Source organism: Penaeus vannamei, chromosome 42 (genome assembly GCF_042767895.1).
Source record: "Penaeus vannamei isolate JL-2024 chromosome 42, ASM4276789v1, whole genome shotgun sequence".
NCBI classification, from domain to species: Eukaryota; Metazoa; Arthropoda; class Malacostraca; order Decapoda; family Penaeidae; genus Penaeus; species Penaeus vannamei.
In genome coordinates this window covers 9,924,613-9,937,112 of record NC_091590.1, presented here as the reverse complement: position 1 = coordinate 9,937,112, position 12,500 = coordinate 9,924,613, and the positions used below count along the sequence as shown (strand labels likewise).

The following is a 12,500-nucleotide window of genomic DNA, read 5'->3' as shown; positions in this document are numbered from 1 at the left end:
ACAAACTCCAGGATGCTGTGAATGCTGTCAGCAAACTCCAGGATGCTGTTAATGTTGTCAGCAATCTCCAGGATGCTGTTAATGTTGTCAGCAAACTCCAGGATGCTGTTAATGTTGTCAGCAATCTCCAGGATGCTGTTAATGTTGTCAGCAAACTCCAGGATGCTGTTAATGTTGTCAGCAAACTCCAGGATGCTGCTAATGTTGTCAACAAACTCCAGGATGCTGCTACTGTGGTCAGCAAACTCCAGGATGCTGTTAATGTTGTCAACAAACTCCAGGATGCTGTGAATGCTGTCCGCAAACTCCAGAATTCTGATAATGTTGACAGCAAACTCCAGGATGCTGTTAATGCTGTCAACAAACTCCAGGATGCTGCTAATGTTGTCAACAAACTCCAGGATGCTGTGAATGCTGTCCGCAAACTCCAGAATTCTGATAATGTTGACAGCAAACTCCAGGATGCTGTTAATGCTGTCAGCAAACTCCAGGATGCTGCTAATGTTGTCAACAAACTCCAGGATGCTGTGAATGCTGTCCGCAAACTCCAGAATTCTGATAATGTTGACAGCAAACTCCAGGATGCTGTTAATGCTGTCAGCAAACTCCAGGATGCTGCTAATGTTGTCAACAAACTCCAGGATGCTGTGAATGCTGTCAGCAAACTCCAGGATGCTGCTAATGTTGTCAACAAACTCCAGGATGCTGTGAATGCTGTCCGCAAACTCCAGGATGCTGTTAATGTTGTCAGCAATCTCCAGGATGCTGTTAATGTTGTCAGCAAACTCCAGGATGCTGTTACTGTTGTCAGCAAACTCCAGGATGCTGTTAATTCTGTCAGCAAACTCCAGGATGCTGTTGATGTGTCAGCAAACTCCAGGATGCTGTTAATGTGTCAGCAGACTCCAGAATTCTGATAATGTTGTTAGCAAACTCCAGTATGCTGTTTATGCTGTCAGCAAACTCCAGAATTCTGTTACTGTTGTCAGCAAACTTCAGGATGCTGTTAATGCTGTCAGCAAACTCCAGAATTCTGTTACTGTTTTCAGCAAACTCCAGGATGCTGTTAATGTTGTCAGCAAGCTCTAGTATGCTGTTTATGCTGTCAGCAAACTCTAGAATTCTGTTACTGTTGTCAGCAAACTCCAGGATGCTTTTAATGCTGTCAGCAAACTCCAGTATGCTGTTTATGCTGTCAGCAAACTCCAGAATTCTGTTACTGTTGTCAGCAAACTTCAGGATGCTGTTAATGCTGTCATCAAACTCCAGAATTCTGTTACTGTTGTCAGCAAACTTCAGGATGCTGTTAATGCTGTCATCAAACTCTAGAATTCTGTTACTGTTGTCAGCAAACTCCAGGATGCTTTTAATGCTGTCAGCAAACTCCAGGATGCTGTTACTGTTGTCAGCAAACTCCAGGATGCTGTTACTGTTGTCAGCAAACTCCAGAATTCTGTTACTGTTGTCAGCAAACTCCAGGATGCTGTTTATGCTGTCAGCAAACTCCAGAATTCTGTTACTGTTGTCAGCAAACTCCAGGATGCTTTTAATGCTGTCAGCAAACTCCAGGATGCTGTTAATGTTGTCAGCAAGCTCTAGTATGCTGTTTATGCTGTCAGCAAACTCTAGAATTCTGTTACTGTTGTCAGCAAACTCCAGGATGCTGTTACTGTTGTCAGCAAACTTCAGGATGCTGTTACTGTTGTCAGCAAACTCCAGGATGCTGTTAATGTTGTCAGCAAACTCCAGGATGTTTATGCTGTTAGCAAACTCCAGAATTCTGTTACTGTTGTCAGCAAACTCCAGGATGCTGTTTATGCTGTCACCAAACTCCAGAATTCTGCTACTGTTGTCAGCAAACTCCAGAATTCTGTTACTGTTGTCAGCAAACTCCAGGGTGCTGTTAATGTTGTCATCAAACTCCAGGATGCTGTTAATGTTGTCATCAAACTCCAGGATGCTGTTAATGTTGTCATCAAACTCCAGGATGCTGTTAATGTTGTCATCAAACTCCAGGATGCTGTTAATGTTGTCAGCAAACTCCAGGATGCTGTTAATGTTGTCATCAAACTCCAGGATGCTGTAAATGTTGTCAGCAAACTCCAGGATGCTGTAAATGTTGTCAGCAAACTCCAGGATGCTGTTAATGCTGTCAGCAAACTCCAGGATGCTGTTAATGCTGTCAGCAAACTCCAGGATGCTGTTAATGTTGTCAGCAAACTCCAGGAGGCTGTTAATGTTGTCAGCAAACTCCAGGATGCTGTTAATGTTGTCAGCAAACTCCAGGATGCTGTTAATGTTGTCATCAAATTCCAGGATGCTGTTAATGCTGTCAGTAAACTCCAGGATGCTGTTAATGTTGTCAGCAAACTCCAGGATGTTGTTAATGTTGTCAGCAAACTCCAGGATGCTGTTAATGTTGTCATCAAACTCCAGGATGCTGTTAATGTTGTCAGCAGACTCCAGGATGCTGTTAATGTTGTCATCAAACTCCAGGATGCTGTTAATGTTGTCAGCAGACTCCAGGATGCTGTTAATGCTGTCAGCAAACTCCAGGATGCTGTTAATGTTGTCATCAAACTCCAGGATGCTGTTAATGTTGTCAGCAGACTCCAGGATGCTGTTAATGTTGTCAACAAACTCCAGGATGCTGTTAATGTTGTCAGCAAACTCCAGGATGCTGTTAATGTTGTCAGCAAACTCCAGGATGCTGTTAATGCTGTCATCAAACTCCAGGATGCTGTTAATGTTGTCAACAAACTCCAGGATGCTGTTAATGTTGTCAACAAACTCCAGGATGCTGTTAATGTTGTCAGCAAACTCCAGGATGCTGTTAATGTTGTCATCAAACTCCAGGATGCTGTTAATGTTGTCAGCAGACTCCAGGATGCTGTTAATGTTGTCAGCAGACTCCAGGATGCTGTTAATGTTGTCAGCAAACTCCAGGATGCTGTTAATGTTGTCAGCAAACTCCAGGATGCTGTTAATGTTGTCAGCAAACTCCAGGATGCTGTTAATGTTGTCAGCAAACTCCAGGATGCTGTTAATGCTGTCAGCAAACTCCAGGATGCTGTTAATGCTGTCAGCAAACTCCAGGATGCTGTTAATGTTGTCAGCAAACTCCAGGATGCTGTTAATGTTGTCAGCAAACTCCAGGATGCTGTTAATGTTGTCAGCAAACTCCAGGATGCTGTTAATGTTGTCATCAAACTCCAGGATGCTGTTAATGTTGTCAGCAGACTCCAGGATGCTGTTAATGTTGTCATCAAACTCCAGGATGCTGTTAATGCTGTCAGCAAACTCCAGGATGCTGTTAATGTTGTCATCAAACTCCAGGATGCTGTTAATGTTGTCAGCAGACTCCAGGATGCTGTTAATGTTGTCAACAAACTCCAGGATGCTGTTAATGTTGTCAGCAAACTCCAGGATGCTGTTAATGTTGTCAGCAAACTCCAGGATGCTGTTAATGCTGTCATCAAACTCCAGGATGCTGTTAATGTTGTCAACAAACTCCAGGATGCTGTTAATGTTGTCAACAAACTCCAGGATGCTGTTAATGCTGTCAGCAAACTCCAGGATGCTGTTAATGTTGTCAGCAAACTCCAGGATGCTGTTAATGCTGTCAGCAAACTCCAGGATGCTGTTAATGCTGTCATCAAACTCCAGGATGCTGTTAATGTTGTCAACAAACTCCAGGATGCTGTTAATGTTGTCAACAAACTCCAGGATGCTGTTAATGCTGTCAGCAAACTCCAGGATGCTGTTAATGTTGTCAGCAAACTCCAGGATGCTGTTAATGTTGCCAGCAAACTCCAGGATGCTGTTAATGTTGTCATCAAACTCCAGGATGCTGTTAATGTTGTCATCAAACTCCAGGATGCTGTTAATGTTGTCAGCAAACTCCAGGATGCTGTTAATGCTGTCAGTAAACTCCAGGATGCTGTTAATGTTGTCATCAAACTCCAGGATGCTGTTAATGTTGTCAGCAAACTCCAGGATGCTGTTAATGCTGTCAGTAAACTCCAGGATGCTGTTAATGTTGTCAGCAGACTCCAGGATGCTGTTAATGCTGTCAGCAAACTCCAGGATGCTGTTAATGTTGTCAGCAAACTCCAGGATGCTGTTAATGTTGTCAGCAAACTCCAGGATGCTGTTAATGCTGTCTGCAAACTCCAGGATGCTGTGAATGCTGTCAGCAAATTCCAGGATGCTGTTAATGCTGTCAGCAAACTCCAGGATGCTGTTAATGTTGTCAGCAAACTCCAGGATGCTGTGAATGCTGTCAGCAAACTCCAGGATGCTGTTAATGCTGTCAGCAAACTCCAGGATGTTGTTAATGTTGTCAGCAGACTCCAGAATTCTATGTTGTCAGCAAACTCCAGGATGCTGTTAATGCTGTCAGCAAACTCCAGGATGCTGTTAATGTGGTCAGCAAACTCCAGGATGCTGTTAATGTTGTCAGCAAACTCCAGGATGCTGTGAATGCTGTCAGCAAACTCCAGGATGCTGTGAATGCTGTCAGCAAACTCCAGGATGCTGTGAATGCTGTCAGCAAACTCCAGGATGCTGTTAATGCTGTCAGCAAACTCCGGGATGCTGTTAATGCTGTCAGCAAACTCCGGGATGCTGTGAATGCTGTCAGCAAACTCCAGGATGCTGTGAATGCTGTCAGCAAACTCCAGGATGCTGTGAATGCTGTCAGCAAACTCCAGGATGCTGTGAATGCTGTCAGCAAACTCTAGGATGCTGTGAAGGCTGTCAGCAAACTCCAGGATGCTGTGAATGCTGTCAGCAAACTCCAGGATGCTGTGAATGCTGTCAGCAAACTCCAGGATGCTGTGAATGCTGTCAGCAAACTCCAGGATGCTGTGAATGCTGTCAGCAAACTCCAGGATGCTGTTAATGCTGTCAGCAAACTCCAGGATGCTGTTAACGTTGTCAGCAAACTCCAGGATGCTGTTAATGTTGTCAGCAAACTCCAGGATGCTGTTAATGCTGTTAGCAAACTCCAGGATGCTGTTAATGCTGTCAGCAAACTCCAGGATGCTGTTAACGTTGTCAGCAAACTCCAGGATGCTGTTAATGTTGTCAACAAACTCCAGGATACTGTTAATGCTGTCAGCAAACTCCAGGATGCTGTTAGTGCTGTCAGCAAACTCCAGGATGCTGTTAATGCTGTCAGCAAACTCCAGGATGCTGTGAATGCTGTCCGCAAACTCCAGGATGCTGTTAATGTTGTCAACAAACTCCAGGATGCTGTTAATGTTGTCAGCAAACTCCAGGATGCTGTTAATGTTGTCAGCAAACTCCAGGATGCTGTTAATGTTGTCAACAAACTCCAGAATGCTGTTAATGCTGTCAGCAAACTCCAGGATGCTGTTAATGTTGTCAACAAACTCCAGGATGCTGTTAATGTTGTCAACAAACTCCAGGATGCTGTTAATGCTGTCAGCAAACTCCAGGATGCTGTTAATGTTGTCAGCAAACTCCAGGATGCTGTTAATGCTGTCAGCAAACTCCAGGATGCTGTTAATGCTGTCAGCAAACTCCAGGATGCTGTTAATGTTGTCAACAAACTCCAGGATGCTGTTAATGTTGTCAACAAACTCCAGGATGCTGTTAATGTTGTCAACAAACTCCAGGATGCTGTTAATGTTGTCAACAAACTCCAGGATACTGTTAATGTTGTCAGCAAACTCCAGGATGCTGTTAATGTTGTCAACAAACTCCAGGATACTGTTAATGTTGTCAGCAAACTCCAGGATGCTGTTAATGTTGTCAACAAACTCCAGGATACTGTTAATGCTGTCAGCAAACTCCAGGATACTGTTAATGTTGTCAGCAAACTCCAGGATGCTGTTAATGTTGTCAACAAACTCCAGGATGCTGTTAATGTTGTCAACAAACTCCAGGATGCTGTTAATGTTGTCAACAAACTCCAGGATGCTGTTAATGTTGTCAACAAACTCCAGGATACTGTTAATGTTGTCAGCAAACTCCAGGATGCTGTTAATGTTGTCAACAAACTCCAGGATACTGTTAATGCTGTCAGCAAACTCCAGGATGCTGTTAATGTTGTCAGCAAACTCCAGGATGCTGTTAATGCTGTCAGCAAACTCCAGGATGCTGTTAATGCTGTCAGCAAACTCCAGGATGCTGTTAATGTTGTCAACAAACTCCAGGATGCTGTTAATGTTGTCAACAAACTCCAGGATGCTGTTAATGTTGTCAACAAACTCCAGGATGCTGTTAATGTTGTCAACAAACTCCAGGATACTGTTAATGTTGTCAGCAAACTCCAGGATGCTGTTAATGTTGTCAACAAACTCCAGGATACTGTTAATGTTGTCAGCAAACTCCAGGATGCTGTTAATGTTGTCAACAAACTCCAGGATGCTGTTAATGTTGTCAACAAACTCCAGGATGCTGTTAATGTTGTCAACAAACTCCAGGATGCTGTTAATGTTGTCAACAAACTCCAGGATACTGTTAATGTTGTCAGCAAACTCCAGGATGCTGTTAATGTTGTCAACAAACTCCAGGATACTGTTAATGTTGTCAGCAAACTCCAGGATGCTGTTAATGCTGTCAGCAAACTCCAGGATGCTGTTAATGCTGTCAGCAAACTCCAGGATGCTGTTAATGTTGTCAACAAACTCCAGGATACTGTTAATGTTGTCAACAAACTCCAGGATGCTGTTAATGTTGTCAACAAACTCCAGGATACTGTTAATGTTGTCAGCAAACTCCAGGATGCTGTTAATGTTGTCAACAAACTCCAGGATACTGTTAATGTTGTCAGCAAACTCCAGGATACTGTTAATGTTGTCAGCAAACTCCAGGATGCTGTTAATGTTGTCAGCAAACTCCAGGATGCTGTTAATGTTGTCAGCAAACTCCAGGATGCTGTTAATGTTGTCAGCAAACTCCAGGATGCTGTTAATGTTGTCAGCAAACTCCAGGATGCTGTTAATGCTGTCAGCAAACTCCAGGATGCTGTTAATGCTGTCAGCAAACTCCAGGATGCTGTTAATGCTGTCAGCAAACTCCAGGATGCTGTTAATGCTGTCAGCAAACTCCAGGATGCTGTTAATGCTGTCAGCAAACTCCAGGATGCTGTTAATGCTGTCAGCAAACTCCAGGATGCTGTTAATGTTGTCAGCAAACTCCAGGATGCTGTTAATGTTGTCAGCAAACTCCAGGATGCTGTTAATGTTGTCAGCAAACTCCAGGATGCTGTTAATGTTGTCAGCAAACTCCAGGATGCTGTTAATGTTGTCAGCAAGCTCCAGGAAGCTGTTAATGTTGTCATCAAACTCCAGGATGCTGTTAATGTTGTCAGCAAACTCCAGGATGCTGTTAATGTTGTCAGCAAACTCCAGGATGCTGTTAATGTTGTCATCAAACTCCAGGATGCTGTTAATGTTGTCAGCAAACTCCAGGATGCTGTTAATGCTGTCAGCAAACTCCAGGATGCTGTTAATGCTGTCAGCAAACTCCAGGATGCTGTTAATGTTGTCATCAAACTCCAGGATGCTGTTAATGTTGTCAGCAAACTCCAGGATGCTGTTAATGTTGTCAGCAAACTCCAGGATGCTGTTAATGTTGTCAGCAAACTCTACGATCCTGTTAATGCTGTTAACAGAATCTAAGAAGCTATTAATATTACCAGCTACAGATCAATAACTTTCAGGATGCTAATGCTTTCACACAGTTTTATCTCTTTTATCTCATTTTATATAAACTAATAGTCACGTGACCTGATGCAAAACTACCACGATACAGACAGCGTCACACAAGAGGACCAAAACCTACCAGAACGACAGACTTTTAATGGTTAGAAGAACACCGACAGGAAGAAAATCCTAGAAGAACGGTGCATTTAGAAACATAAAAATCCTAAAAGAACAACGAATAAAGAAATATAGAAATCCTAAATGAACGATACATAAAGAAAGATAAAAATCCTAAAAGAACGACATATGTAGTAAGTAAAAAATCGTAAAAAGCGATACACAGAGAAAATGGAAAATCATAAAAGAACGACACACAAAGAAAGGTAAGTGTCCTAAAAGAACGACACAGAAGCAACGGTAAAACACTACAAAAACGCCAAAAAGGTCAAAGAAAAGACACATACACAAAAAAGGCGACACAAAGAAGTAAAAATCCCAAGAGAACGACACAGAAAGAGGAGTAAAAAGTCCTAAAGGAACGACACAAAAAGAAAGCTAAAAATAACTCTAAAAGAACGCCAGACAAACAGCGGTAAAAACCCTACAAAACCGCGACACACACAAAAGGGCAATGATCCTAAAGGAACGACACACACACACAAAAGTAAAAGTCCCACGAGAACGACACACGAAAAAAATAAAAATCCTAAAAGGACGACTCAAAAACGACACACGAAGAAAAGAAAAAAAAAAAGAAAAAAAAATTCTAAACGAACGACTCAAAAAAAAAAAAAAAAAAAACACACGAAGAAAATAAAAGAAAAGATAAAAAAAGAAAAAAAATCCTAAAAGAACGACTCAAAAAAAAGACACACGAATAAAATAAAATAAAATAAAATAAAATAAAATAAAAAAGAAAAAATCCTAAAAGAACGCCCATAGCTGTTTATTCCTCCCTCTTCCGCGTCAACATCACGGCAGCAGAACCTCCCGGGATGAGGACATCCCCGTCGACGTTTTCTCTCCCCTTCGCCGTCCCTCCGTCACCTCCATCATTACTGCCCTCCCTCTGCCCTTCTCGCTATCATTCCAGGTAATCATCCACGCCGCAGCTCCCCTCATCGCCCCTTTTCCTCGTCGCTCCCCTCGCCCTTTCCCCCTTCTCTCTCTCTCTCTCTCTCTCTCTCTCTCTCTCTCTCTCTCTCCTGTCTACTCTCTCTCTCTCTTTCTTTCTCTCTCTCTCTCCTCTCTCTCTCTCTCTCTCTCTGTCTCTGTCTATGTCTCTCTCTCTCTCTCTCTCTCTCTCTCTCTCTCTCTCTCTCTCTCTCCTCTTTCTCTCTCACTCTCTCCTGTCTACTCTCTCTTATCTTTCTCTTATCTCTCGTCCTTTTCCTTTGCCTCTCTCTTTTCTGGTATTCGCTCAGTTTTCCTATCTCTTCTCTTCCACGTCCCCTTTCTTCTCTCTCTGCCCATGCCCCCTTTTCTCCCCCCCTCTCTCTCTCTTTCCCTCCCTCTCTCTCTCTCTCTCCCTCCCTCCTCCTCTCTTTTTCCCTCCCTGCACCCTTCTCTCTCTCTCTCTCCATGTTCACTCTCCCCCTCCTTTCTCTCCCCTCTTTCCCTCTCCTCTCCTTCTCCCCTTGCTCGCTCCCCTCGCCGCTCTCTCCCCTCTGTGGTATCTCTCGCCCGTTGCTAGCGGCCGTTTCGCATCTTGCACACATGTTCTAGTATTTGCTTTGACATTTGTGTGCGTGTGATTGTCGTGTGCGCGTTTCGCGTTTTATTCTCTGCGTAAAGTTGTTTTGTTATTTTTATGATTAATATTGTATGTATTGTATGTATATGTATATGTATGTATATATATATATATATATATATATATATATATATATATATATATATATATATACATATAGGTATAGGTATATATAAATATATATATATATATATATATATATATATATATATATATATATATATATATATATATATATATATATATTTATATATATTTATATATATATATATATATATATATATATATATATATATATATATATATATATATATATATATATATATATATATATATATATATATATATATATATATATATATATATATATATATATATATATATATATATATATATATATATATGAGAGAGAGAGAGAGAGAGAGAGAATTGTACACACACACACACACACACACACACACACAGATATATTCTTCCATTCGTTTTCCTCCTCCTTCCTGCCTCTAAATATTCGTTTTGTATCTATTCGTTCTTTGTCTATTTTTCCCTCTTCTTCTTTCCCATTCTCATCCTCTTCCTCCTTCCTCTTTCTTATCTTACCTTTTTCCTCCTCTTACCTCTTCTCTTTCCTCTTCCTTTCTTTACTTACTTCCTTTTCCTCCTCCTTTCTCCCATCCCTGTCTCTCTATCTCCTCCTCCTCCTTCTCTTTTCCTACTTCCTTTTTCCTCCTATCTCTCTGGCTCCTTTTTCTCATCTCCTTCTTCCCTCTTCCTACTCCCTTCTTCCTCCTGTCCCTCTCCCTCTATCTCCTCCTCTGTTTCTCCAAGTTCTTCTCCTCCTCCCCCTCTATCTCCTCCTCCTTCTTCCCTCTTCCATCCTCCCGTCCTTCTACCTTCTCCTCTTCCTCCTCCCTCCTTCCTACTTCCTACTTCCGCTCCATCTATCTCCTCTTACTCCTCCTCTTTCTTCCCCTGTTCCCCTACCTTCTCCTCCTCCTCTTCCTCCTTTTTCTTATCCATCTCCCTCCTTCCCTCTTCCTACCTCCTTCCTTCTATCCCTCCCCCTCTATCTCCTACTCTTCCTTCTTCTCTCTTCCTACCTCTACCTTCTCCTCTTCCTTCTTCTTACCTCCTTCCCCCTATCCCTCTCCCTCTGTCTTTTCCTTCTCCTTCCCTATTCCTACCTCCCATTCCTCTACCTTCTCCTCCTCCTTCATCCTTCCTTCTTCCTACCTCCTTCTTCCCTCTATCCCTTCCTTCTCTTTCTTCCCTCTTCCTACCTCCTTCCTCCCCCTATCCCTCTCCCTCTATCTCCTTCTCTTCCTACTTCCTATCCCTCTACCTTTTTTTCCTCCGTCCTCCTTCCTTCTTCTCTTCTTACCTCCTATCACTCTACCTCCTCCTTCCTCCTTCCGTCTTCCTACCTCCCTCTCCCTCTACCTTCCCTCTTCTTCCTCTTTCATCCTTCCCTCTTCCTACCTCATATACCTCTCCCTTCTCCTCTTCCTACCTCCTACATTCTATCCCTCTCCCTCTATTTCCTCCCCTCTTCCTACCTCCTATCCCTCCGTCCTCCTTCCCTCTTCCTACCTCCTTCTGCCTCTTATCCCTCTCCCTCTATCTCCTCTTCCTGCCTCCTATCCTTCTATCTCCTCCTTTCTCCTTCCTTCTTCCTACCTCCTATCCCTCTACCTCCTCCTTCCTCCTTCCTCCTTCCCTCTCCCTACTTCCTTCTTCCTCCTATCCCTCTACATCTATCTCCTCATCCCCCTTCCCTCTTCCTACCTCCTTTCACTCTACCTCCTCCTCCTCCTCCTTTCTCCTTCCCTCTTCCTACCTCCTCTTCCTCCGTCCTCCTTCCTCCTTCCTACCTCCTTCTGCTCCCTATCCCTCTCCCTTTGTCTCCTCCTCTTCCTACCTCCTATCCCTCTACCTCCTCCTTCCTCCTTCCCTCTTCCTACTTCCTTCTTCCTCCTGTCCCTCCCATCCTCCCCTTTCCGCACACCAACGGGAGACGCAACCCTTTCAAAGTGGCGCTGGCCGACTAATCCAATATATTGTCATTAACATATGTTATCGATCAGCGCAGAGGGAGAGACGGTGGGAAAGGGGGGTGGGGGTTTGGGGTTTGGGGGGGTTGGGGATGCTGGGCAGAGGGGGAGAAGGGGAGAGGGAGGAGGTGGGGATGAGGTGGGGGAGGGGGAGGGGGGTTTAGAGGGGAGGGGGTGGGTGAGGGGATAAGGGAGGAGGAGGGAGGGGGATGGGGGTTTAGAGGGGAGGGGGGAGGGGGTAAGGGAAGAGGGGGGAGGGGTAAGGGAGGAGAGAGAGAAGGAGGGAGGGGGGAGTTAGGGGGGGAGGGTTAATGGGTGGAGAGGGGGGGAGGGAGGGGAGGAGGAGGGTAATGGAGGATGGGGGAGGTGGGGCAAAGGGTGCAAAGGGGGAAGGGGGGATATGGAAGGGGGTGAATGAGGTATAGAGGGGGAGGACGGGGGTTAAGGAGTTCAGAGGGGGGAGGGGGGTAATAGATTCGGAGGAGGGAGGGGTTAAGAGGTGCAGAGGGGAGAGGGGGCCTAAGGGAAGGAAGATACAGGTGGAAGTCGAGGGGAGATGAACCGGGAGGTATAGTGGTTGAGGGGAGAAGGGGGGGATGCCGAGGGAGGGGGAGGGGAGGATAGGAGGGAGGGGAGGATAGGGGGAGGAGAGATGCAGAGGGAAATCAAGGGGGTATAAAATGAAATGGGAATAGGGAGGAGAAGGGGAAGAGGGATAGGGAGGATAGGGGAAGGGGGATAGGGAGGAGAGGGGGAAGGGGAAAGGGGGGATAGGGAGGATAGGGGGAATGGGGTAGGGAGGAGAGAGGAAGGGGGTGATTGGTAAGAAAGGGGAAAGGGGAGATAGAGAGGAATGGGGAAGGGAGGATAGTGAGGAGAGGGAAAGGGAGGAGAGGGAGGAAAGGGGAAAGGGGAGATAGAGAGGAGAGGGGAAGGGAGGAAAAGGAGGAGAGGGGAAGAGAAAAAAGATATAGCATGAGACCGAAAGGAGAAAAGGGACAGGGAAGAAACGAGGGAAGA

At 44.4% G+C, this 12,500-nt stretch overlaps 2 protein-coding genes across 2 annotated transcripts in view; one reads left to right on the top strand and one right to left on the bottom strand.

Annotated features, from left to right (window-relative positions):
• The window catches only part of LOC138860647 (ribosome-binding protein 1-like), a 6,950-nt gene extending 6,118 nt beyond the window's left edge, over positions 1-832 (top strand). The window contains exons 7-8 of the mRNA XM_070118652.1: positions 162-780; positions 822-832. Coding sequence (XP_069974753.1) covers positions 162-780; positions 822-832 — 630 coding nt within the window. The remainder of the gene's footprint in view (positions 1-161; positions 781-821) is intronic.
• A 5-nt stretch (positions 833-837) lies between these two features.
• The window catches only part of LOC138860646 (methyl-accepting chemotaxis protein 3-like), a 16,308-nt gene continuing 4,645 nt past the window's right edge, over positions 838-12,500 (bottom strand). Inside the window, exons 2-7 of the mRNA XM_070118650.1 lie at positions 7,558-7,672; positions 7,228-7,356; positions 5,158-5,256; positions 4,558-4,815; positions 4,142-4,360; positions 838-1,930 (exon numbers count right to left, since the gene is read on the bottom strand). Coding sequence (XP_069974751.1) covers positions 838-1,930; positions 4,142-4,360; positions 4,558-4,815; positions 5,158-5,256; positions 7,228-7,356; positions 7,558-7,672 — 1,913 coding nt within the window. The remainder of the gene's footprint in view (positions 1,931-4,141; positions 4,361-4,557; positions 4,816-5,157; positions 5,257-7,227; positions 7,357-7,557; positions 7,673-12,500) is intronic.